We start from the raw sequence: 27,805 nt of genomic DNA on the forward strand, positions 1-27,805 counted from the left end.
TATATATAAAAATATGTATGCGCGCGTGTGCACATACTACATTTTTGTCTAATTCAGATAAGCAATTTAATTGGATGAATGCACAAGCTATAATAATGATGTCCATAAGACTTTGTGTGGAAACATGTTTTTATTTTCAGCAAAAAGCAGAAGCACTGTGAAAAGAATTATTTGAATTACAGAGCTACTGTATTAGCATATTAATTTGGTTTTTTAGTCCTGAAAGTCGTTATCTGAAGAATAACAAATCACTTAGAAAAGAAGGCAACTAACAAGCTGAATTTAGTGTTAGAAGCTGTGCAATTTAGAACGATTTGTGTGTTCAGTCTTGGGTTTCATAAAAGAAATGCAAAAGAGGTGTTCATTAATCTAGTTTTTAGAGGTCAAAACCAAATCATCCTTTACTATAAGCTAAGGTGAACCAATGGTGCAAATCAAAACTCACTGCATAGTTGCTAGCCAAGTAATATTTTCTGTGTTTCAATACTCAGAAATATATTTCTTTCATTATAGGTACTTGCTGTAAAACTGGCTGGCCCAACCTGTTAAAAGAAAAAGTATCACATATCTATATAACAAATTATTTTTCTGACATACAAAGAAATCATAATTTAAATACATTTCACCTAAATAAGTTCTCCTACATCAAATGGGATTTTTAATCTTTATTTACTGTATCTATGACATGCCATTACCTTGGTACTCACTTCCCCTGACTTAATCCAAAAGGCCGTGGAAACCAAGCCTGATCCAATTCACCAAGCCTGCTTACTTCAATTTTTAGTGAGGAAAATGTTCTTCTGCCACACTCTCTCTCCCATACAATTCCTCTCCTTGAATTAGCAGGTATTTTATCAATATATACAAAACAATTCTTTAATTTTGTAGGCAAGAATGCCCTCTAAACCAAGGACATGATGAATCTTTAATTATGAGTGGACATATTATGATAATTTCAAATCTTGCAGATTTATAATTTTGAAGATTGATGCTGGTATTATTGCTTTTTCCTATCTAACTTTTCATTTTCACCACTATCAGCTGGATAAAAACTCACAAAGTTGACATTTACTTCTCCTTTCTCATTGGAACCGAAAGGAGAGTTATATGTCTGACATGTTTTCTACTACTCACCATGACTGATATCAGGAAAGATTTTTGCCAGTTGAGCAAGGAATAACAGATATTTAAGTATGCAACATTTAATTTCTCATTAAAAAATCGTGAAAATTTTTCTTTTTGCTCTGAGATAATAATTAGTGAATTATGCTTTATATGATTTTATATACACTTCATTCACTCCTATTCTTTTTTTTTTGTAGTTTTGTGTGTCAACCAGACAGAAAAGTAGTATTTTTCATTCTGCCCAAGCATTCTTCTTCATTATTTTTGACAAATGTAAGTTGATCTTTGTAGACTTTTGAAATGCAACCATTTCTATCAGATCTGTGCATGATTACAAAGATTTATAGCGCTTCACTTATAGAGCATCACTGAAGGGTAATAATAAACATTAGAAGAAACAGTCATTTTGGGATATATTGAGAAAATGTCAACATTACTACGCCAGCCACACCATAGCCACATTCAGTTTCTTGTGTTAAAATATAGGAAACTTACCTTTTCTATCATATATTCCATTATCTGTGAATTATGAGAGTTTATTTGCAACTAGCATTCAGAATTACACATTTGTAAGAGTGAAAATACATTGTGTTTTAAGTATTTGAGAGACAAAAATAAAAAGAGGACAGTATTTGATTTGTAAACTTATCACTTACCTTCTCTGCTGATTGGGCCGTACCAAAAAAGATTGGAATAAAAGCTAACCAAATTATGCAGGTTGTGTACATAGTAAATCCAATGGGTTTTGCTTCATTGAAGGTCTCTGGAACCCCTCTTGTTTTAATAGCATAAACAGTGCATGTGACCATCAAGAGAATACTATATCCAAGGGAACAAATGAGAGAAAGATCTGAAATGTCACATTTGAGAACTCCCCTGGCATTTTCTGGTTCAAGTGTCCTTTGTTCTCCATAGTCTACGATGGTATGTGGTGGATCAATAGCAAACCAGATGAAGACTCCAATAAGCTGCAAGGATATGAGGCTGAAAGTGATCACCAGCTGGGAAGCTGGACTAATAAATTTGGGAGCTGTGACAGATTTTTTACCTTGCTCAAATATTCTGTGAATCCTGTTAGTTTTGGTAAGCAAGGCAGCATAGCTGAAACACATGCCAAGTCCTAAAAAGATCCTTCGAAATGAGCAGACCACTGTATCAGGACTTGCAATCATCAAAAAAGTAATTGAGTAACAGAGAAAAATCCCAGTCAAAAGCACATAACTGAGCTCCCGTCCAGAGGCCCTGACTATTGGTGTGTCATTGTACCGGACAAATGTCACAATCACAAAGGTAGTGGCAATTATACCAAGAATAGCTATGAAGACGGGCACGATGGCCCAAGGAGAATGCCACTCCAGTTTGATTATAGGGATAAGCTGGCAATCTGTACGGTTGGCGTTTGGTCTCTTATTAATTGGGCACAATTCACAGTTGAATTCATCCACCTGGTAGTGGTAGCCCTCACAGCGCTCGCAGTGCCAGCAGCAGGGCACTCCCTTCACGGTTTTCTTTCTTTCCCCAGCTTTGCAGGGCAGGCTGCAGACAGATGCTGGATGAGTGCGATCTCTATTAGCCCACTGCATGTCTTCTACCTGTGGGTATAAAAAATTAATCAGCCTTCTACTTTGCCCCATTTATAATATCCTAATCCTGGCCACAGGTTTGTCATAAATCACTACATGCTGACAGTACAAATACAGTTTACCATATTAAGAAACCTGTTTCTTTCCCTTGTATTGATTTTATGAAAGTGTTAAATGATTGTGTCCAATAAATCATTCATGCCACAGGTGTGATGAGTGTCATTAGTTTCTATTTACCTCTTTACTGCTGACCAAATTGACGTCTGTAAAGATATTTATTGACTCCAGGCTAGTTTCAAAGCAAAAAGCCCAGTACACAGTGCATTCAAAGCTAATCATATGCAAATACAAATACCAGTAGTTCTCAAACATTTAATTACAAAATAAGGCTATGTGAGTTTCAAATAAGTTTCTGATACAGTATAGAAACAGATTAAAATCTCCCTGCACCAGCTCTGGCAGAACAGAGAGTGCTAGAAAAAAGGTCCGTGATGTCAGCTCTTCCACAAGTGTGGATATTTTATACTTTTCCATTTTCTGAGTCTTGAAATGCACAGGAGTGTTTTGTTTACATTTCTGGAAGATAAAAATGAGTATATACTGCTTCCTAAATAATAATAGAAAAAGATGAAATGGCTACTCTTTGGTCCTCCTGACTTAAAAATTCCAAGGATCTTTTTGATTTGAGATTTATGTGATGCAGTATTCTTTTGGAAATCTCAAATTTCTCCACAACAGCACAGTAACAGAATATACTTTTTTCATCCGCTTATCTACTGTTCCTGCATGCCCCCTAGATAAAATCTGAAAAGAAAATTCATGGAATTAAAGCATCTTCTGCTTAAAATTGTCTCTCAGTTTTGTCCCAGCTCTTCTTAACCTATCCTTACCAAAACTGCCTTCTGCAAGAGGCCACACTGAGTGAACCAGAGCAGTGCACAAAGAGCTACTTGTAGGTACCAGAATCGCTCTCTGCTGCTCCCATGCTCCATCCTTCATTCCTTTGTTAGGTGGTAAGCCCTCAAGGAAAAAGGACTTGCCTATTAAGTGTTTAGCACTTTTGTTTAATTTGGAGGCTTTACTTAGAAGAGAAACAACAGTAACAAAACTTCACGTGTCATGAATGTTTTCAGTTCCTTCTGGAGGAGGACAGAATGAGGACAGCTTATCAAGGGGGATAATTTTGGCCTTAACGGTTTATTTTTCCAGCAACTTTTCAACAGAATTGAGAGAAAATCACAATGTAACATTGCTGGCCTCAGAAAGCCAGAGCACAGGTTACAACACTATGCAGGGTGAATAAAGCAGCAACAAGCAGCCAGGTTCTGTCTCCTCTGTCCACTCTTCTGCACACTGTAGGACTTTGCTGTTATTCACCACTCAAAGGTGCAAACAAGGGAGCAACACAGTAATGAGGAGACAAGAAACTCTCTCATATAACCAGCTCTGTGAATCCCCAGAGTCACTCAAGGAATTCAGTGGGGTTTGGATCAGTCCTGAACCTACAGAAGTTAATCATATTTTATATCAAGGACTGTGAAAATTACACAAAATGCAGTATCTGGTGACTATCCAAAAGGAAATAATTTAAGTAGCTTCCTAAAAAACATAAAAATAATCCAGTTGCATAAAACAGCTTTGATAGAACCCTAGCAGAGCACTTAACACTCTAGGAAAATATTCACCTCTTTTACAATCTCCTGGTTTTAATCACTGAAATTCTCAAAGCCTGCATAACCCCTAATGTTTCATGTACTAGACAAGAGAGAAAACATGTTATGATGAAATCTGTGTGATAGCAAAGACATATTCTCCTTCACAGTGTTGTTAGGAGAATAAATACATCAAAGCTTGTGATTTAGTCAGATGCTATGATAATGGGGGCAACAGGAGGCCATGGTCATTAATCCAGATCTGTTGAGTTTGGAATGACTCAAAAAAGAATAGTACCGCATATTTGCCAGATTACAGCACACAATACAGAATCACCAAGAGTATACAACACCTGATCTAGCATAAACTTAGAGTGGTATGGACAGGCAATATCTATCTGGCAGAAAGCCCGACAAGATAAAGCGCTAAGGTATCCAATTTTGTTAGCACATTTGAACTAGTAAAGTGAGTTTATACCAGATCAGCATTTAATACCAGAAGGCCGCAGTGTTTCTTATCTGGCATTAAGCATTCTAAAGCCACATTTACTGTATTGTGAATGCATGGCTTAGATATGTGCATAAAATTCTTTTGTATCTTTCAGAGTTTCTAACATAACAAAAGAAAAAATAAAAAATATTCTTTTATTGCATGGCTACTCATGATTTCTCATAATTTTGTCTTGATGGTACTTTAATTGACTAAAACCATGCTTAAAGACTCTTCCTGGTTGGCAATACATTAGAAAGCCTCAAGTTACACATCCCAGGGGGAACAACTGATAATAAAATCCTATTTCTGGAGGTCACTGGTAAAGATTCATATTAAGTTTTTTTCATTCTGGTACATATGAGACATAAACTACACAAGATATAATTTCCAGCATGGCAATCCAGGGTCATGAATGTCAGAAAACACACTGGCTACAGAAACTTGAGCCTTTTCTTTTCTTGAATATAAACACAGCTGTTAGCAATGGAAAAATTCAAACAAGAATGAACTCTTAAAGCACAAAAAAATTCTAAATCAATTTAGAGAATAAGCAGAAGGATTGGTTGGTGCAGATGCATTTTACAAGGTATACAAGTTATGTCTTACAATCTGTCTTCTCTGGATTACATTTTTAGGCAAAATTTTCTTACCTTTATGTTGACCTAGATTTCTGAAAAAGGTCTTAACAAAAATTATATGAGTACTTGCTCATGAGTTTTTTTATTTAATTTTCTATCGAACAAGAAAGAGAATATATATTCCTGAGAAACATTGCCCAGTGTTTGAAATTAGATATCTCCTTTGAGATACTTGCAGATCTGAGAAAATTCTGGCATTGTAGGATTTTAACTCTGGAAGTGGGTGCAAAGATGGGATTCTCCCATGAACCAAACCATCCTAACAACTCAGTTTAGAGCTATAGTAAAAAGTAATGAGGCATAGTAAGAGTTAGAGCAAAGGTGTTGGCTCTGAGAACTTGATGTTCACATTGGTCTGTATTTGAAATTAGAGTCTGGAAGACTATATTGAACTAAGTTTGTCATAGTTCAGTGGGACTGAACACCTAGTAATGATTAAAGAAGATTAGATGTCCTTCTGGAAAGCATCTCCTGTTTTCATTTCAGCCAAAAGCAATCGAGTTCACATAGCCTGAGATACACTCCACAACGAGCAAGCGTGACAAGTGGGAATAATTAGCAGATTCATTTCAAAAGCAGACTCGATTGAAATCGAAATGCTAATGTGTGCTCACCCTCAGGCTGCTACTTAGACACTACTGTAATAGAGGCAGAGTAAAGGGCAGGGGAAACTCTACCTCAGAGTGAGTACTGCTCGCTTTTATTACATCCAAAGAGGTCTGCTAAGGGTTCTGTAAATGCAGCAATGAAAGACTGAAAAGTCAATGCTACTTCAGGTCATCTGGTTCATTCCCAGCTATCCATAACCTGCAGCAGTCTTTGCCTCAAATGTATTTTTGAGCTATTATTTTGCATAATATAAATGTAATAAGGAAATCCAGTACATGACATAATTACAACAATGATCTTAAAGCTCCATCAGTTTTTTCAGTCACTGAATGTATATACCAAAGGACCCAACTTCTTGAATCCATGCAGAAGATTCATCTGTTGCATTATTTTTCTATCCTTATGTTATAGTACTATTGATCCCACTTCTTCTCTAAGATTAACTTTAGACAATAAATGATAGTAGAAACTGCTAAGGAACAAGGAAGCAAAGGAGGATCATTTGGGAACACGGAGCCAGGGACATTGTATAGTTTTCAGAACTGCTGAAAACCTGTAACAGTCACAAACGTTCAGCCTCTTTTGAACGTTTATGTAGACATAAACACATGGCAGTAGAACTTTCAGAAGTGCCAAGGGGAACTTGTTCAATCCAGCTAATTAATATAAATGGGAGCTAAGTGCCTTATCTGTTTAAGTGCTTTTGAAAAATCCCACAATGCTTCTATCTGCACTTTTCACCATCTAAATACTTTGGAAAACCTGCCCCAAAGTGATCTAAAAGTTCAAATGTTACAAAACTAACTTCAGGGGAGCTTAACTTTAGGCACACATTTTTAAGCAAAATTCTCACAGGGGAAAGAAATGACAAAAAAGCTAAATTCAGACAAAAGAAAGACAGAAAAGGATTTTTCTTTTTCCACTGAAAAGGAATGAAAAAGTTTTATGTCTCTTCAGCCCTTACTGATCAAAATATCTGGGTTGCAGACCCTGCTAGGGCTGGGTGAGTGTCAGATTATTAAGTAGCCTTAGATAAATTTAGTTTCTGGAAGACTGAGTCACCTTCATTTTCATGTGCCATCTTCTAGCTGCTGTTCAGTACAGCACGATACATGACAAGGCAAAGATCATGGTTAAATGCATCTGAATTAATCTCCTAGGTTAGATGGACTGGAGTAGCCCAGCTCTGTATATATTATTAATAACACTTTAAACATTATTATTATTATTATTTGAGTAGCTTCTCTGACTTTGGAAAGTGTTTGATACATTGATGTGCTATGATGAAGTACCTAACACTCCCCTAAGATGAGGTTCCATTTTCTAGTATTCCAATACTTACCAGAGTGAAAACATCAGAAAGGGTATGACAGCATGTCTGTAACACACATACTCATTTTCTGTGAAATGCATCATGATACAAAAAGAGAATGGCTTCATTGCTATTTAAATAGACATTAAAATCATCTCCATATGAGATATCTGCCTGACGGAGCTGCAATTTGCTTTAATTTGCAGCAGTGAGATTCACAGTTCACTAAACCATTAAAATACAGACAAAATGCCATTTCATAACAAAATAGAATAAACACCTCTATCCTTCATGAACATTACAAATACAATTTCATCTAATATCTAATAATAAAGCTAAAAATTAATGATGTGAGAACTGGCCTAAAACAAGATGAGATTTACATGACACAGTACAAGTAGCACATTCACATTCCTGGCACCTATGTTCTAATAATCAAGCAACTCATTCATTTAGCAATGCCCTCAGCAATTTTAGGAGACTGATCAAAAATGCTTTTAATAGGTCACATACTATTTCTGAACCATTTATGTGTACAGAACCACTCTGTTTTCCATACTTAATGATCATGGAAAAATTTATCACCTACACGCATAATTCAGCAACTGGTGACAATGTAAAAGCACTTGGACAGCCTTCAGAGTTTATATTAAGGACACTGGTGGATAATAGTTTCATGTTTCTGATTATGTTATATTATCACTTGCAAGAATTTTCACTTTTGAAATCTTATCTCAGAGCTAGATATTTATTAAAAATAATGAAAAATATGTCCTTAAGGATATTATTGTAATGAATGGAATTATACATGGTGTGGAGAGGGGAAAGCAAGTAGTCCATTCTACCAGAGTTGTGGGAGCAGACGTCTTATTTTGCAGTCAGTTAACCAAGACTTTTTAGAGCATCAGGGCTCTCACATATAACTTCATATGGCTTTTACTAGATATTCAAATTCTTAGTTATAAAAATGACAAAGAACATAAATATCACCTCCAGCTGTCATTAAGAGTTATTCTTATTTTTGTCTCAAGTTCCTGGAAGTATTTCTCTTACAACAAAAAGGTTCATCAGCGGAGCATTAGCAAGTGAGTGAATTAAGGTAATTTAGTCTAATATTTAGCTTTTTAAATTGTCTAATGCATCTATTCTCACAGTAGAAGTTCAAGTCTCTAATGTACCTTGTCCAATCAAGTCATCTGAACCATCAAAAACCAAAATTAAGCTGAAACTAGTTCAACTAAAGTGAATTCATTATAAGCCTAAATATAACAATCATTGCACTCTGTCTGCCAGACAGATTTTATCCCTCTAGAGAAAATCTGGGAATACTTACAGACTAAACTTACAAATATTTAAGCAGGCATGTGAAGAAGGGAAATAAGTCAATGACAAAAAAATACAGTTTTAAATTAAAAAACAAACAAAAAACCTCAAACAAAATCAGAATTAAGCCAAATTTAAAAAAAAATCAAAAATCGAGTGAATCCAAATTATCAATGGCAGTAGAAAATCACTATCACTACCAAACTTGCCATAATTGATGTAGATTATTTACCTCATTCGCCCCATACAGATGTTTTCCTAACAACTGAGATGTCATTTTCTAGTATTTAAGGCACAGACATTCCTAGAAGTTTGCAAAGAATGTGGAATCATATCTCTGGTTTTACCACAAACTGGTTGGAAAATTAACGCAGTCGAGTATCAGTCTGAAGAGGAGTCTAAGAAGTTTCATCAGAAGCAATGAACATTAAAGGACCATTCTTAAATACTACAAGGAAAATCATTCTTTGTCTTTTTCTTTAGGAACAGAAGAGCCGGTTGTTGTTACAACCCAGACGGAAGACAATTTCTCCTAACTGTGAATCCACTTGCCTAAAGTTCTTCCTAGGTACACCACTTACTGTCTCTATCTCACAGCTTCCCTTAAGGAAAAACGAAGACAGTTAAATTTGCTGTCATTTAAATTTGAATACCTACTTACATGCATGTGTGTAAATTTATTTATATTAATGTATGATTTAAAATGTCCTGGACTGCAGGAAGGAAGGTGATACTTATATTATTTGAAAGCAGTACTATACAGAATGGTTATACAACTTTGGTCTTTAAGCTTAGAGTTAGCCTGTACAGCTTTAATATGGTCTCACTTTTTTGGTAATCTTGGGCAAATTATTTACCCTGCTTGAATCTCAGCTTTGCGATTGGCTGCAGGGAAGCTGTCAGGAGCAGTGGAGGCACTTAAGTTTAAAATATGGGTAAGAAGTTTAAGTAGGGATATAACTGATCTCCATCCCTCAGGTCTGGAAGGTTGTTTACCCGGCAAGTACTCATATTTTAGAAAGCTTGATTAAAACCGATTTTACTTTTAAAACTGAGCAACATTTTTTCAAATAATTAATAGTAGAATCATCATAACAATTCTATTCTTCCTGAGCAAGTCAAAAACTTTCTTGTCACCTTCAGTTTCAGAAGTGACAGCAAGACAGAAAGCACAAAGGCAATAACTTCATCGTCGACCTCTCAAAGAGTAACAGAAAACAGAGCTGGAATATCCAGTGATTCTGTGCTTCTCAGTTTCTAAACAGTGTTTCAGCAAAGTGGAGCATTTGAAATTTTGAGCAAAGTTGTCCTCACCTCAGCAACCCTGTACCTTAATTGACTAGGACAGAGGAACAGACAAGCTCAGTTGAAATATATTTCCCTATCTCAAGAAAAGTGGCACTATACCTAAACTGTTCCTGATGTATTCTTACAACCTGTTGTTAGGAAAAGAAGCTGTTAATATGTGTAGTACATTCTACCTTGACGCACTGCAAAATCTTAAAACACTGAGACATACATTTTGACATTACTTTAAGGTGGTTTTCCAATATAATAGCTCATATCTTCTTTGCCAGTTGCTCTTAGCGAACAGGCAGATCTTTCCACAACAATGATTTTGAATTTTTAGCACTACATAAAAAAAGAAAATCACACTGGCCCTTTAAACACAGTTCCAGCCAGATAAAAAAATCACATATAAAAAGTCTGAAAGACCAAACTAGTTCAGAACTGGCAGAAAACAGACTGGTTTATACTGAGATTTTCAGCAGCAGGGGAAGAGCTCTCTCTGCCAAGTCTATGCTGCTGCTGCTTAGAATGAAGAGTCAATAATTAAACTGAAAATTCTGTGGAGAGACTTAGTGATCTGGCAGCCACAAAACAAGCATGTGGAAGAAGTTCAGGCCAGACAAGAAATACCACACAGAACATTTAGTCAGAAAATAAAGGGGGGGGGGTAAATTCTTGTTACTAAGGAAAGAAAGATGAACACTTTCAAAATGAGAGTACTTCAGAAAGACAGGAGTTTTCATATGAACTGAACATATTGAGATTTATTCCACAATACTTAAAGAACTGACTGGGGGAAGTACGGAGAACCCTCAAGTGGGAAACCTAGTGGTTAGAAAAGGGGGGAAATGAAGAAGCCAAGGAATTATCAATCATGCAATTTAACTTCAATTCCCAGAAAAATCCTGAAAGAAATAAACAAGCACATTTCAAAAACACAAAGAAAACAAATAAACAAGACAAACAACAGCCAAAAGGGATCTGTCAACAGTGAGCTGTCACATTTCCTTCAGTGAGAGGGTAACAGGCATTGCAGATGAGAGGCAAGCAGCTAGGTGTCATTTATCTTAACATTAGAAAGATTTTTGACACCATCTCAAATTACACTCTCAGTCACAAGCAACCTATTGAAACAGATCTAGCCCCTAAAGGCCAGGTGCAAATTATATCAGAATGCTGTGGGAAGATAAAATTTGTCATTGATTCACTGTCAGAATGGTACAGGGTGGGCCCTGGAAAAGTCTATTCTTAGTCTGCCATTATTCAATACTTGTAATAACCACTCAATGCACTTTGGATGGTAAAATAGAGCATAAGATGATCAAATTTGGGCAATAACACTGGAAAAGGTTGAAGCTATGCTGAAGGTCAAGACACTTATTCCAAATGATACTGCAGAGAGTCTGGAAAAAGGAACGTGTTGTTTAACAGGAATAACTAATAGGTAGCACATTCTGGGACAGGCAAGACAGAGAGACAGAAGCAGCTCTTCAGAAAAAAAGATTTCAGGGCTTTTGTGAATTATAATATGTTGAACCTATGTCATACTGTTGCAAAAGGCACAAATGCCATCCTGAGAAATGCAGATGGATAAAATAATCTTTCCCCCCGACTCTTCACTCATGAACACATGAAATGATATTGTACTCTGCACTAGTGAGACTTCAGCCAGAGCACTTTGTGAAGGCTGGATCACAGTGTTTCAGTCTGAAAGAGAATCAAATGGGGAGTCCAGAGGAAATCAGTGAAGATCAGAAATGTGTCTAGAAACATGACCCATATGACTAAACTGAACAAATGCAGGTAGTATAGCCTGAAGAAATAACTCAGCTTAGGGGGTAAAACAACATCTTCAAATACATGAAAAGGATGAGGATGTGCTCAGTGCATACTGAACAAAATAAGAAGTAATGAGCTTAAATTATAGCAATAATGAGTAAAGTCCAATATTTATAAGACACTTCAGAGTGATAAGGTTAGTTAAAAAATGAAAGACAATGCCTTCAGAGGCTGTGAAGTCTTCATCCTTGGAGTAACATAACTATAGAAGATGCTAACTTTATGCAAGGGCTAGATAGTCTCTTGAAATTCCTTTATCTGTCTTCTATGGTGCTAGGGCATACTAAGTATTGCTAGGGCAATACTAAGTATTTTGAGCACAAATGAAAAAACAAGACAGTAAGTAGGCCAGATAAATAGGAAAATTTCAATGTATTCTCATGACAGATAAATTCTTTAGATTGCCTTCTGTGGTTTTACAGAAACTTATTTAAGAAAATATTTTTTTATATTTATAAGAATAAAGTAAATAAGAAATGCTGATGATCATACTTTTGATACTTGGCTAATTAGTGATGCATTTTTAATACTGCTATAGGTAGAGATGCTGTATTGCTTTTGGTTACATTTCTCTTCTCTGAGAAATGGTAAGGAAAGAAGGTAAAATGACACCATCACAGCACTAAACTATTTTCCACATAGACATAAAGCAACATAAATCAATTTAGGAAGTACTAAGCAGCTCTCATGTAAAAAGAAGTCCAATCTGGAGCCCTGTATGTGAATGGAAAGCTCTCCAAGGAGTCATAGAAAAGCTGTCTTTACCTACTAATGTGATGCGCAACCTGAAGTGAAAGAAGATACTAAATAAGTAACTAAGTTTAGAAAATAATAAAAATGCCATAGTATTCTTCTAGAGCTCTTGCTAAAGACATACACAATCTTGCATTCACTCAGGGAATTTAAAGTGTAGGAGTCCAGTTGCTTGTATTCCTCCCAGTATTTGCTCAAGGCATCCAGGAAATCTATCTTTGAGGGGATTACTAGCAAAGAAAAAAATGAATTCATTTTTAAAAGTCAGAAAACATAGGAAATTATGACTGAAGGAGATCTTGGGAGTACTCCTCTGGCCCCATCTCTGAATCAACTATGCAAAATCAGTCTGTATAGCTCACCTGCTCCAAACAGCCCAAAACGTTGGAGATTGCCCATCCTTCCAGGCAATGCAGCCCAGTGGTTAATTATCCTCATCATTTGAATCTTCCAACATGTTTGCAATAAATGTCTCTTACTGTAATTCAAATCCATTGCTTCTCCTAATAGCCAAATTAACTGTGTCTAACAGTTTATTCTTTTCTTGAATAATCTTTTTTGTATTGAAAGAGATTAGCACAACTCCTCTCAGTTCAGTATTCTGCAGACTAAACAATCCTAGTTTGCTCAACCTTTCCCTACTTTTAGATGTCTGATCATTATCACTGCTTACAGCTGGATTTTCTCCAGCTACACTACTTTCTGAAGTGGAAGTCAAGGTTCTGCTAAGGAAGTCATAGCACTGGGGAAGAGAACAGATAGATTGCACCCCAAGTCTAGGAGTTCCTTGTTGCAGTGGCTTCTCATGATGCAAATCTGAGTTAACCGTTCCAAAGCCATTGCTTAGCTTTCAGCCTATGCTTTCCATAAAGGGAGTTTCACTTCAATTCATGAAGTTGCTGGAAACTTACTGCAATCCTACCTACTTGATCCAGTCACTCCCAGCACATCTTATTTTTACATTCAACACTAAACCTGTTTACTGGGAGCTGAAGTTACAATGAGATTAGCTACGCATTCTTCATTCCCTGCCTCAAGCTGTACTATCACAATATCACCACTAAAACCAGTGATTCCATTTTGGAAATACAGAAAAGAATTCACTCCCTGTCTTTAAATAACTTTTCTTAAAGTGTCTGGGGATTCATCAGGATGAAAAGCCCTGGATAAATATTAGATGACTATCCTAAAGAAATTAATACTACTGCAAGTTGAAGAGAAATTGCAGCAAAGCAAACAGAAAAAATAATCATAATGTTCTGCTAACTGATGGTTATTCTCTTTCATCATATCATAACCACTGAATGCCTCTTTCATTTTCCATTTAATGACTTTTAATTTAGTAGTAGAACTTCCATTATGTAACAAAAATGAATAATAATTAAAGTAATTTAATCTACCATTTTTGCTTTTAAGCATGAATATATTGCTTTTAGGTTTAAAGGGCAGCTCAATCTTCAAATTGTTATATAAATTTCTGAGGAGGAGAAAAGTGGAAGAGGCTGAGGAAGAAACATGCTGATACTCCATGTTTCACACTGGTACATCACAAAGCAATTCACTGCAGACTTGCTGTCATAACCCTAACTATCTGTTATGCCCAATAGTTTTTCTCTATGTTAAAAATCACATCAGCTGGTACCAGGGAAACAGCTAACCCTGCTCAGAAGTCCAATATATGAATGCAGAACTCTCTAGGAATACATATAAAAGCTCCTGATTTTTCATTGTTCTATCACTGTACACTTGTTTTTATTTATTTATTAAAACAGAATATTTTGAAACATAAGTGATTTTTGTCATGCATGGCAAGACTTCCTTTCTGGTTTTTTTTTTTAAATAAAATCCAAGAATACTACGTGGCCATGTTGGCTATAACAATTTAAAGAACAGATCATTCTAATCATAACACTTTTTGCAAAGGACAAGCACAAAAAACTATAAAATACCTAACATCCACTCAAGTATCCTGTGACAAATTCACAGCCAAGTGTGCAACTGCAACCCCACGCTTTATTTGAGAAACCTGACTTTCACTCATTCTGACAAGGTGGGAAAAAATCCCTAGTCATCCTAATTCTCAAGCAGAGGCTGTTCCGTTGGCAATCTGGTACCATTCTAATGAGGAATAAATGGTTATCAAAGTTCAGGTTATTTTCTTAGCAGCTCTCTTTTTTCCATTTTATTTTTTTCTTTAGAGAATCAGTCAAGATGTCTGTTCCATTGAGGAAAAAATAAAAGAAGACTATTAGGACAAACAAAGTAAAAAGCTTCAGCGGGAAGACAAATTGTCATTCTTCCTCAGTTCTTCTAAGGTCATTGGCTCTTGAATTCAAGTTCTGTTAAATTTTCAGTCATGTCTGAAACAGCATTTTTTCTACTACAGATACATCTCAAAATTATTTAATGCTTTTTCAGGATCTGTATTCAGCTTATTTCTCCCCCATACCAAAGTATTTTTAAATGAATTTGTAATTTTTAATGAATTTGTAACCTTTCAAAATCATAAAATCCCAATTTTATTCCACGTTTAGTGTATTTTGTTGGCTTGTCTACAATTTGCATCCACTGTAACCTACTATTGACTTATTTCTTCAGTCTAACATTGGTCCTTAGTGACTGTAAGTCTTCTATTGACCTCAGACTCTGACAGTAAAGAAGAATAAATCCTGAGTCACACTTATTGACCAGTGCTAGGATCACAATTAACTTTGTAAAACTGAATTATTCTTCTAAAAAACATAATATTCTCTTTCTACTTTCAGCCCTCTGTAAATAAAGGAAGACAGTGATATGTTTTTGAGAAGAACAGAAGAACCTGAAATATTTTTACTTGTCTCATTGAGTTTTATTTTTAACCCGACATCAACAATTTTCAGGCAGATAACATGGATGGAGTATAAGTTAAAATTGTACTGTTCCTATTACTCCTGGGCAGAAGAACACCTTGCAGACAATATGATTGCCTTTTTTTGTTTATAGGTACAATCATATACTAAGTGCTCCTGTTGTGTATTTCACTGTAGTGTGTTCTTTGTCAAACACAGGGCTCAGGTTCAACAATTTGAAAACATCTATCAATTATATAATAGGTACCACAGGAAAAAAGAGGCTCTCTGGCTTCTTTAATGAAATAGAGTGGCCTACAGAAAAGCCTGAAACTTATTTGCTGCAGTTAGAGTAAACATCAGAAGCTTCTTGAATAATTTTCTTTTACCGTGTCACAAGAAAGGGAACTAAGACATTTTTAATCTGTTTCATCCAAAAGGAATTGACTAATGTCAGTGTTGATAGTATCCTTCAGGATTAGATACATGATTTACAAGAGTCCTAGAAAAGAAGAGAAATCAAATACTGATTCAAATATTTTTGTGATATGGTTGCCTGAAGGGAATCTCATTGTCGGTGTGGGGTTCCCAATTTTTACTAGTTCAGCAAACACCATGCTTAAGGCTGCTGATGATTCTGGCTGTCTTTCTGATAGTTCATCACATCAGTGTAATTTTAATTTATGGTTTTCTTAGTCATAAATCAAGACCATTACAGAATAATGGACGCTCATGAGTCATTTATATCCTCAGTGCATACATTGAGGATAAATCTGAAAGCTTATGCACCCTATTATTTCTAAGAGAATGTTAAAATTCTGTTACTGTAGAATTTCTCTTGCCTTTCAACAGAACTTTTGTGCTCTGGTGAAAAAGAAACCAAAGCAACCACAAGTGAATTCTGCCTTTAAAATGTCTGTTTTCACTTGAAAAATAGTGTTTTGATATGCAGTGTTTCTTCCTTAAGGAATAATATCACATAAATGGATATCCAGTAAAGTTTTAACTGCATCAGCTAAATACCTTATTCTGAAAACACCAATAATTGTATCTACCTGAAGTTCCATCAATAAAAATTACTAACTTTAAAAAATACGGATTTGGATCTATGTAGTTTTTCAGATTAGGATCTTTAAACATTGATTTTGGTTGACCAAAACAATGTATGAGTTTGAAATGGAACCTAAGAATGCTTTAAACTATATTTAAGAGGGTTTTTTAAAGTTAAAATATTAGATTTTAAAATTCTTAAACACTTCAACTTTTCTTTTGCCAGTTGGCATGTATGTTTCAAAACAGAACATTCTTAAAAATGGGGGAAAAGTCTCTCAGAAATGAACCAGAACAAACTGAATGGGTTCCTAAGGAAAGAAAACTGAGAAACTTGCTGTTAAAACTTTAGGACTAGGATTATTTCCATTTACTTACAATGACAAAAGCCATCAGTCAACATCTTGATCTAGCCCTTATTACAACACATGGAATACAGAACACAGTTTCTAAAAGGGAATTCATTATTAATCATAAAATGAAGTTGCTTTCAAATCATTAAGTGCCAGGAAAAGCAAGCTTGTTTTTAACAACATTCCTCCTACAGAGATTACATGGTTGAAAGCTCAAATTTGCTAAACCCACACATTTGTAGGGAACTTTAACGTGTGACCTGGTATGCAAAATACTGTTGCAGCATGAATAAAACATAACTTTTGTAGAAACAGCTACCTTTTCCTGGATTTTTGTTCATTATGAAAACCAGAATATTTTTGGAAGAAAGGATTTTAACTATCAGAGCTTCCTGAAAAATAAGTTATCTTCTTCTACTGATAAAGAAAAGAAAATAAGCAAATCAAACAACAGAAAATTGTGACAGTTAACGAGTAGTCAACAATCAAAAGTTCTAAGGCAATTATTTTTTCCTTCAAATTCTTGCTAAAAATTTTTAGAGTCTGGTTATTTCCAGTACATAAAGAGAATTTAAAGTCAGGCAACCTTGGAGAGCAAAAAGACTTTAAAAGGGATCTAAATTTACATTGTAAGAAACATGTAAAGTGATAACTGTACAAAATACAATTAGGTTCTTTGATACTACAGTTTGATGTTTCTAAATATCTGCTTTCACTGTTTTCTTGCATCTGTCAAGGACTGAAAGACCTTATTTAAACTGAAGAATTACCTGAAAAAATACGTTTTTAGGGTCATGATTCTTTTTTAATTCAAATACTGTACTGTATGTCTCAGCACTGTCAAGCAAGTGCTTGTTTTGTAAGAACTGCAAGAGCAGTGTTGATCAGTAATCATGAAGTTGCTATACCTGGAAGCTATAGCTGTTTCAGAGGAAATCAGAAAGGTCAGTCTGCCTAAAGGAGAGCATTAATGTCACTGAGGACCACAGGAAGAAACCAGCATGGTAGCTAGAAGGGTCTCTGCAGCTGGTGAAGCCTGCTGACAAAAAGCCCCTTAAGAAGCATGATACAGAGTCTTCATCTAGGCAGAGTCAGCACTTTCTGCCCAAAGGGAAAGCCAGCCTGCACCAGGAAAGGAACAAGGCTGAAGCTTGACCACAGGGACCCTGCAGAGTCAGTGAAAACTTTGAGGAATCAGAGAGGAATCCTGAATCCTGAGGGTGGGGGTCAGATAGAGGACCAGTCCTGGCCATCGGGTGAGAAATCATAGCCCACACAACAGAGACCTGCAGCAAAAACCTCACAGAGAAAATATCAAAGAGCATCCTAAGGAAAAGGAAAACAAAGAAAGGGGAAAAAAACAGAAAGAAAAAAGAAAACTCTTTGATTCAATTATTTAGATGCAAGACATTTTCTAAGCTTAGTTACATTAACTGTTCCAAAGGCTGAACCGTACTGCAAACCTAATGCTTTCATGATTTATTTTTCTGCATAGAAAATAAATAAAGGAATAAAAGCTATAGATTTTCTGAAGCACCATACCAGCTGTAGAGATGAACACAATCATAAGCACAGTCATAGCTACAACATGTTACCACACAATCTGAAGAGGAACTATCTGTAAAAACAGTAGAAATACCTATAGATGATATCTAGCTGGCAGAGATTCATTACAAATAATAGTTACATATGTCTTTATTAAAAGAAAAGTGCAGGAGAAAGAAGAATATAGTGGGAAAAGTATTACATTTTAAATGTATCTCTGTTATAGAACAACAGGGTAAAAAGTGTTCTGCTATCTTAATACTGCTTTGCCTTCAATAAATGTAGATGTTTTCATTGAAACCAATGAAAACATGCACTGTGCTCCCTCTGATCCATTGGCAATCAAAGGCACTAGCTAATTTGCGACATGATGATTTGGAGTATTGACCATCATTCACAAAGATTACTTGGGTCTTGTACAATTTGTCTAGTGAGAGGAGGCAACAGCTTTGCCACAGCAAATCATCATGTGGCATAACTACCATCAACATGTGCTAAGTAAGCTTAGTGAATACAGAAACGGATGGAAACAAACTGTACCATCCTTATTATGACTTCCTTCTTCATTGTTACCATACCAACACCTGCAGACACCAATGAAGACCAGTGTCCAGCATCTCAAGCCCTGACAACTTTAAAAAATAAAGCGTAGTGTTTCCTTTAGAAATCCTCCATGCTTTAGATAAAGATGAGTTAGTCAAGAAACAGGAGTGAAAGGTAAGGAGAAAAACATCTCCCTGCTGAATCAACCCAGTTGCACCATGGAGGGGGTGGAGCATTGCGTGCCTGCTTGGACCCTGTGCAGCAGAGCAGGGGATGGTGGGATGAAAGCGAGGCCATGGCATTAGGCTGGGAGCAGAAACATCTGCTGTGGAGTACTGTGCCAGCCCATTCACATCTTCATGACTCCACACACTAGACAGAGCTCATCTGCAAATTTGGACAACCAGTTGTGTCTGGCATGTGAACTCATGGAGGAGAAAAAATGAGATTAAAAAAGAGAGCCAAATAAGATCCTAAGACATCCATTCTTAATCAGAGTTAACAAGAAGTGTCCTTAGATAAATCCTTTCCTGTTAGCTTTGGGGTCAATCTGGTTAGCATGGTGTGGTTACAGTAGTCTGAGTAGCAGCCAATCTAATCATATTTCAGAGAACTCCCTGGAGTACACATACACCAGGCAGAAATAATGGAACTAAAAAGCTATGGGTTTAATTAAAAATTTAGCAGTCTAGGGGGGGATAGAAAAAGGCAGATTGGAATGGAATTAAAATTGAAGCCAATTCTAAGGTAGCTTTTAGCTACTACCATGAAACCGCTATGTTAGTGCTGACATTTGTGCAAATTGTGTGTATTAAGCTTACTTAATAAATACTAACTTCCTGTGGCAATTATGAAGATCTGGAATTTATGCTATAATATTTATGATAAGGCTCTAACTCTAGTGTTTTCCAGAAATTACTGTTTAGTAGAAATCTTTAAACTTGTTTAACCACTTTTTTCCTTTCATGCATTTCAACAAACAGATATCAGATTACTGGAGGGAAATAACACTGCCACGCAATCTGCTACATGCAGTTTCTATTGGTAGATTTTTCTCTACTGGGGCAAAATAATTAAATAAATGAGTTCTTGCCAAGTAGTTATGGATATTAAATGGTAGATATGGTAAATCTGTGGTTTAACAGATGTGGCTGAAAATGTCAATATGCCATAGGTGTTACTGTGGGTAGCACTCAGATAATTATTGCAAAGTAGTCTCAACAGGAGAATAATTTGTAAATATTTACTACACTCTTTGTTACTCTTCTTCAGGAACCTCTGGAAAACCACAGATATTTGAAAACTGCTTTCTGTGGTTTGATTAAAGTCACTGAATAAACTTCCTATGGTGAATTCTGACTGTTGCCCTTCTCATCAGCCCATAGCAAAACACTCGATATTTCAGATTTTCAAAGCTACCCAAATGGTTAACATACCTCAAGTAAATATTGCACAGTTAACAAGGAAACACATTAACTTCATTCTGCTTTTCTCCTAACTGTAATCTTCTCATACAGAGGCATCTTCTGACAGAAGGAAGTGCCTTGGACACAACAACTTCTCAATTTACAGCTGTGGCTTGATGATTAGCTGTCATCAAGAATATTTATTCTTGCACATTATATTCTCTGAATATTATTGGGATGGTGATTTTCAAAACAAATGTAATTCCATGCCCAGGTGGGGCTTAACTAGCACAAAAATTGCAGAATATATTAAGGCAGCAATTAGAAACACTTCCTAATGTAAATTGTTGTGTCTCTTGTTTCTTCTGCTATTAAGTAATAAAGGACTATAATAATCCTAGTTAACCATGTCGAAAACATCCAAATTCTCCCTTTATATTCAATATTTTGATTGCAGTACTTCAGCATCACAGTGTTTGAACTAAATCAGAAGTGGCTAGAGAGTCCAAACTTCTCTTTTACTAAATACATTTTTATACCCCTGTATTATTTGAAATACCTAGGCAATATATATGTATTCATCATTTTGACTCCCTCTTTTGAAGGATGAGTCACTGCTTTCCTGAGTAACTTCATAATCTGAGAAATGTTGGATATATAATGATTCTAAAATATCATTTAAAGGAACAGGTAAATATACAACCCAACCTATTTCAAGATATAACGAATTTGGTTCCGGTTTTTGTGCTATCTTTTGCTGTCTTCTCAAGAACAGAATGGAAGAGCTTTCTTCTGACAACTGACAAAGAAATTATCAACATTTTTGAAGTGCTTTGAAATAATGTGATACTCAAATGAGTATTCTCCAATGTCAGATTCATAATCAAACTAGTACTTACATTTAGATGAAGTTGATTAGTCCACTGACCAATTACTTTGTATTCTGTACTCTTGTTGGTGATTTGATATTGAAAAATATCATAGCGTCCAGGAGCATCTCCATTTTCATTGAAGATAACAGGTGTTCCAGCACTCCCTGAAAAAAATTAAAAAGCAATTAGGATAAATAACTTTAAAGCAATTTTCCAGAAAATATATTTTGGAGGAAAAATACTAATTAGAGATTGAACAGGTTTTTTGTAATGCAAGGTAAGTTTTGTAGTAAATCTAAAAGCCTCACAAAGATAAAATGTGTGTTATTATCAGCAACACAAAATCTGCCTTATCTTTGAGTTAATTAAAACAATTTTAAAATATAATATTTCACAGTATTTTTGTTTGTTTGTTTGTGTGTGCGTGCATTACAGAACATTAGAAAATTCTGTGATAAAACAGAAGGAGAGAACCTCCTTTTGACTTGCAGAAGGGCACAATTTCACTTTAGGATGTGAATACAGTGCAGTAGGCACAAAGTAGCAATTTTGTAATGAACTTCATAAAGAATTTCCCTGTTAGGCATGAAAATATAATGAGTTATCATCAACTTGGCTAAAAGACCTTGAGATGCAGGTGTCTAAATCTGGTCACAGTTCATGTGATCAATGTCTAGTACTGACCACCTGTGTAAAAGTGTTTCATCAAAATAAATTAAGGATAGCAGCTGTGGTTGTTGCTCTCTCCCCTACACATGACACTGCCTGACAGAAAGGGCCATTGCTGAAGCTGTCATAAGTTATAAATCAAACTCTGTTCTTACTTCAATCAACAAACTGTTCAAAGATTGAAAACTACATGTCTACCTTGGCAACGAGGCCAGCCAAATCAGAATACATTCTGATGAATTCCCTCAAGGTGACATCAAGGATCTGCACTCCCACAGAGACTTTTCAAAAACTGCAAAGAATATCATTTTCACCCATCCCCCAAATTCATATGCATAGGTGAATCATGTTTATAGTTGAGGTCCACTGAAGACGAATTCAAGTATGTTAAATTTTTATTTCAGTGACTGGAGTAGGAAATCTATCTTTACTGGTGAAAAAACCCAAACCATCACAAAAGCCACCCCCCAATATTTTCATGTTTCTCCATATGAACAACCAAGAAAAGGACGTTATCCAGTTCACAGTAAATTCCTACAGTATAAGACTTGTTAAAGTATCACCTAGAGGCACTAAGTCCACTGTGAGTTGTTTCCAGAGAATGCCAAAAAATCTTGAGCTTCTGAGTACACATCAAATGGAAGGTGGGGACAGCAATCTACATACCCTAGAATTTCAGCACAAATACTTCTTGTATGTCTGTTTGTCTCTCATAAAGTATTTTGTTCTCTTGTTTTGTATAGCAGTTTTCATACAAAACTGATATCCAGTGAAATAAACACTGCCTTGAGAATGACAAGTGGCACATTAACAACTGTGCCAATTTCACAGTTCTGCCAGCAAAAGTCTGGCTGCAAAAAATAGATGTGAGGAACCATGGAAGAGGAGTATCAAAAATTATGTAAGATAAAGACTTAAGACCCTATGAAGTCTCTTGACTCAACACAAAATTTTGTAAAGTTCTTTGTGCTTTGCTCCCAATTGATCTGACAGAATAAAGGGCAAGAAAAATGCCAGTTGACAAACAATCTTGCAAGCATGACATTATTCTTCACTACTGAAACAGTGGGTTGATCCAATAAATTTCTTCTACCCAATAAACAGATACTCAACTGTTGTTGGTATGTAGGTACAGAGATAACCTTCAAAATATTACTCTCACGTAATGATGGAATTAATTTTTCCACTCAGAAGCATCTGAAGAGCTCATGAAAGAAGGGATATATTTTATCAACCAATATGAAATGTCCTTTGTATCCCTTAAAACCAATGGCAACTCAGATGTTCTTATGCTCAGCAATAACAGTGTGATCTTATTATTTATTGCTAGTTTTAGAAATATCATGTAAAAAGAGACAGATTATATCACAGGCCAGAACCATCTTTCTCTTTGATGCAGTGATGTTCTCAGCTAAAGCATAACAGCATCTCATGCTGTGCACCTCAGTCGATGGGGCCATAGCATCCTGTCAAATGCAGCTGCCACTCTGACTGAGTCCAAAGAGATATTTCCCATATAGTAGAAGTTAAAATAACATTTGGTAGGTTAATAAGATTAAGGCTGTTAAAAGCTGGAGTAGGTCACAGAAGATTCAGACACCCAAACACTGGGAAGATTACACTATCCCTCTGTTGAATACCAGATTTTTGAAAGTTCAAGAACAGCCATAGTATCTGCTGTAAAGTAAATTTTATTATATTATAGCAGTGCTGCCATAATGAAACATTTAATGGACCTAAACCAAGGAAGTATACATGACTGGACTGTGCTAATAAACCTTTAGCTACATAACCAGGAAAGCAAAGCTTAAAGAAATTTGAAGAAAAACTGGGGATTTTAGCAAGGATTTCCAGAATTATGAATGCAAGATGGTAGCAGAAGCCTTGAAAGTTTAAGGACAGAACGAAACAAGAGGCCCCAAGAATATAAACAAATCACCAGTGGTTAATTAGTGTTAAAAAAACATTAAAATTAAAAACATAAATCTCATCTAAAGAAAAAAATGCCTTGGTGGATGATCCAGATTAACAGTTTGTATGAGAATCGGTAGTCCACAAAATGAAAAGGTTTTTTAAGAAAATATACTTTGTTGGATAGTCCATTAAGTTAAAGTGAATACTTCCATGGAAAAACTGTTTAACAATGTATGGAGATCAGATAATTAAACCGTGTGGACAAACATTGTAGCTGAGCATAACTAATAGCCTAGGTGGAGTCATGTCTATTCATGATTTGACAAACAAATGCCATTGAGTCGTACAAGTGCCTCTGTTTTCAATAACCAGATGTTCCGAACTTAGCACTCTCGATATCCTGTATATACTGCCATGTATGCTTTTACTGTACTAACATTATAGGGAGTTGCATCTTAATTTGAGTTTAAGATCTTGAGTGTTTAATTGCTCCACTTAAGAGTCATTCAGGACTGTCTACAAAATCTAAATGCAACACACTGTGGAGAGAAAGTAATGCAGAATACACCAATTACCTGAGGTAGTGAGCCCATGTTATATAAATTCCAGCTTAGATAAAAAGGTTTTGAGAAACCACACTGAATAGTTCTTGCATATATATGTTGGATATTATCCTCATCCAGGAACCTCATTTATTGGACACCATCATAGGAAAAATGTTGCTTTTGCTTAGAAAAATTTTCCCTGTAATGCTAGTGTAGTGTCACGTCAGAGAATGCAATGCAGCCCAAGTTTTTTAAGAAAATTTCAATAATTTAATGTTTTTTTTCATAATTTGTCACCAAGCATTGAACAAGGTAGCTAAAGAGCAGTGAGAGAATTGTGCCTTCTGGCCTTTTCACATTTTATTCTTTGTGTGGTTTAGTTGCTATGCATAATTTTAACCCATGATTGACTCTGATAATTGTATTCAAACTGTCACCATCTTAACTAAATTTTTAATATATCCTGGATGCCTAAAAACAGAAGTAGGATTTCAGAAATAGATAATAAGCTTGGCTAACTACGGAAAATCATGTGTGAGACTTCATCTTCTTCATCTTTCCTTTGTTCCAATCCTTTTTCTTTTTTCTTTTTCTTTTTCTTTTTCTTTTTCTTTTTCTTTTTCTTTTTCTTTTTCTTTTTCTTTTTCTTTTTCTTTTTCTTTTTCTTTTTTCTTTTTCTTTTTCTTTTTCTTTTTCTTTTTTCTCTTTTCCTTTTCAAATATATAAGTTACTAACTTATTTTGAAATCTGTTTCTGAAGAGTCTTTTTTCTAGGCAATTCCAGAATACTCTTAGAAAGTCTTTTTATTTTTCTAAATAAATAATCTTCTATAAACCCTATAGGATGCTTTGTAGAATAGTTCTGTTACCATTCATTTGAAGACAATCCATATCCACGGTATAAAAGAATAAGTTACATTTTATTAAGCCTAAGGACACACTTCCTTTTTGTAGATACAAAATAATCTGGTACTGAAATAAATTATCCCTCCTTCTCAGTTTACAGCCAGCAGCATTAAGCATCTCTGGGTGTTACTAGCCCATTAGCTAAACACTATTGAAGCAATGTGTCTGTGACCTCAGCTGTTTAAAAGCCTTTCAAAATGCAGCTCAAACTAGCCAGAAAAGTTATTTAGAAAAAAAATTAAAATAAAATGCATGAGGTTTTTAATTCCGAATCGGAGATGCAATGGATCCTTTTGATTTTTTAATGCTTTACACTGATTCCAAGGAGGACTCTTTCTGATAAACAACTGGTTTATGACAGGTCCTTAGTGCACTGAACCTGGAAGTTCACATTCCTCTGAAGAAATCCTTAAATATGTACCTTGATATTCTTAAGATGCTGGTCAGCAACTACCTTATCTTGCATGTGCCTACTTTATCAAGTTACATTTCACATGAATCTAAAACATCCTTGCTCCTAATGCAAACTGTAAACTTAGTTCCCTGTGAGGCTCTGGAGTACAATTGCCCGGATGCCTTCCAGTGAAGTTCTCTTTACATCGCAGCTAGTGGAAACGAAGAGGAATGACTGGAAAACCACAAGTTCATGTGTAGTAGCGGCCAATTGCATATTAAAGTGAGTAATCTTTAACAATTCCTAAGTTAAGAATAGTGGTGAGCCTTACTGAAACCTGTTCCAGTGTCTCATCACTCTCAGAGTAAATTTCTTACCAATATCTAATCTAAATCTACCCTCTTTCAAATTAAAATCATTACCCTATTACCTTCTTGTCCTATCACTGCACTCCCTGATAGAGTCCCTTCCCATCTTTCCTGTAGATCCCCTTCAGGTACTGGAAGGCTGCTATAAGGTCTCCCCAGAGCCTTCTCTTCTCCAGGCTGAACAACCCCAACTGTCTCAGCCTGTCTTCATAGGGAAGGTGCTGCAGCCACTTGATCATCTCTGTGGCCCTCCTCCGGACTTGCTTCAACAGGTGTATGTCCTTATGTTGAGGAGCCTAGATGCTGGATGGAGCATGGAGCTGGATGCAGTACTCCAGGTGGGGTCTCACAAGAGTGGAGCAGATGGGCAGAATCACCTCCCTTGACTTGCTGGCCATACTTCCTTTGATGCAGCCTAGGATATGGTTGTCTTTCTGGGGTGCAAGTATACATTTCTGGCCCATGTTGAGCTTCCCACCAGCCAAAACTCCCGAGTCCTTCTCCTAAGGGCAGCCTGTATTTGTGCTTGGGATTGGCCCAATCCATATGCAGGACCTTGTACTTGGACTTATTGAACTTCCTGATGTTCATACAGGCCCACCTTTCAAACCTGTCAAAGTCCTAGATGGCCTCCCTTCTCTCCAGCGTGTTGACTGCACCATGCAGCTTGGTGTCATCAGCAAACTTGCTGAAGTTGCACTCAATCCCACTATCCATGTCATCAAAGATGTCAAACTGCACCAGTCCCAATACCAACCATGGAGGAACGTCACTTGATACTGGTCTCCACTTGGACATTGAGCCATTGACAACACCACTCTGAGTGCAACCATCCAGCCATTTCCTTATCCACAAAGTGTACCATACCTCTCAACTTAAAAGGCAAGGATGTTGTGAGAGACAGTATCAAATGTTTTGCACAAGTCCAAGTGGATGACGTCAGTTGCTCTTCCCTTTTCCACCAGTGCTGTAAGCCTGTTGTAGAAGGTCATCAAACTTATCAGGTATGATTCATCCCTTGTGAAACTATATTGGCTGTCACGCATCACCTCCTAATCTTCCATGCGCTTTACCATAGTTTTCAGGAGAATCTGCTCCATGATCTTGCCAGGCACAGCCTGGCAGGCTTGCCAGGCTGACCAGCCTCTAGTTCTCCGAGTCTTCCTTTTTTCTCTTGTTAAAAATGGAGGTTATATTTCCCCTTTTCCAGTCAGTGGCAACTTCTCCAGACTGCCATGACTTCTGAAATATGGAAACCTTTTCTTATACGAAAACTTAAAAAAAAAATTACTTATTGTGAGGCACTGCTACTTCAGTGCCTTGACAAGTGTAAAAGCATGGTTGTGCTGCTAAGTCTCACAACTGTCGTTTACAGAATATTCTGATTTTAGTGGAGCTGAGTTAGTTACAAAGCCTGGTACCAGATACAAATCTGTTTTTTCACCAGATTTCAGTGGCTTGATATTAATTTCATTTTTTAAATTGCAAAGAAAATTATTTAAGCCAAGTTTTCATCCTTTGAGCTGTTCCACATGGGTTGCTTTATTTGTTGTGAATCCTATTGCAGTCAGCATGGATTCAAGGGTACGTTTAGGTGAATAGAATTCATGCAGTTTATTGTACACTATAATACAGTTTTGTACCAAAAACTTCAGAATCTGCCAGAATTTTACTTCACTGGAAGACTCGTGATATTTATAGGATCAACCCTTATTTCATTAATTTATACAATTAGTTAGTGCTAGAGTTGAGGGTTCAGATTTTTTTTATTAGCATTTCTGTTTAATTTGCTGTTA

The 27,805-nt window shown here is 36.1% G+C and overlaps 1 protein-coding gene across 1 annotated transcript in view; it reads right to left on the reverse strand.

Moving 5' to 3' along the window:
* Positions 1–27,805, reverse strand: part of LOC104543221 (metabotropic glutamate receptor 8) — a gene marked incomplete at both ends in the record, with an annotated part of 86,282 nt that overhangs the window by 8,178 nt on the left and 50,299 nt on the right. The window contains 2 exons of the mRNA XM_010187775.1: positions 1,771–2,717; positions 21,242–21,378. Coding sequence (XP_010186077.1) covers positions 1,771–2,717; positions 21,242–21,378 — 1,084 coding nt within the window. The remainder of the gene's footprint in view (positions 1–1,770; positions 2,718–21,241; positions 21,379–27,805) is intronic.

Source organism: Mesitornis unicolor, unplaced genomic scaffold, assembly GCF_000695765.1.
Source record: "Mesitornis unicolor isolate BGI_N332 unplaced genomic scaffold, ASM69576v1 scaffold11977, whole genome shotgun sequence".
Taxonomy (NCBI): domain Eukaryota; kingdom Metazoa; phylum Chordata; class Aves; order Mesitornithiformes; family Mesitornithidae; genus Mesitornis; species Mesitornis unicolor.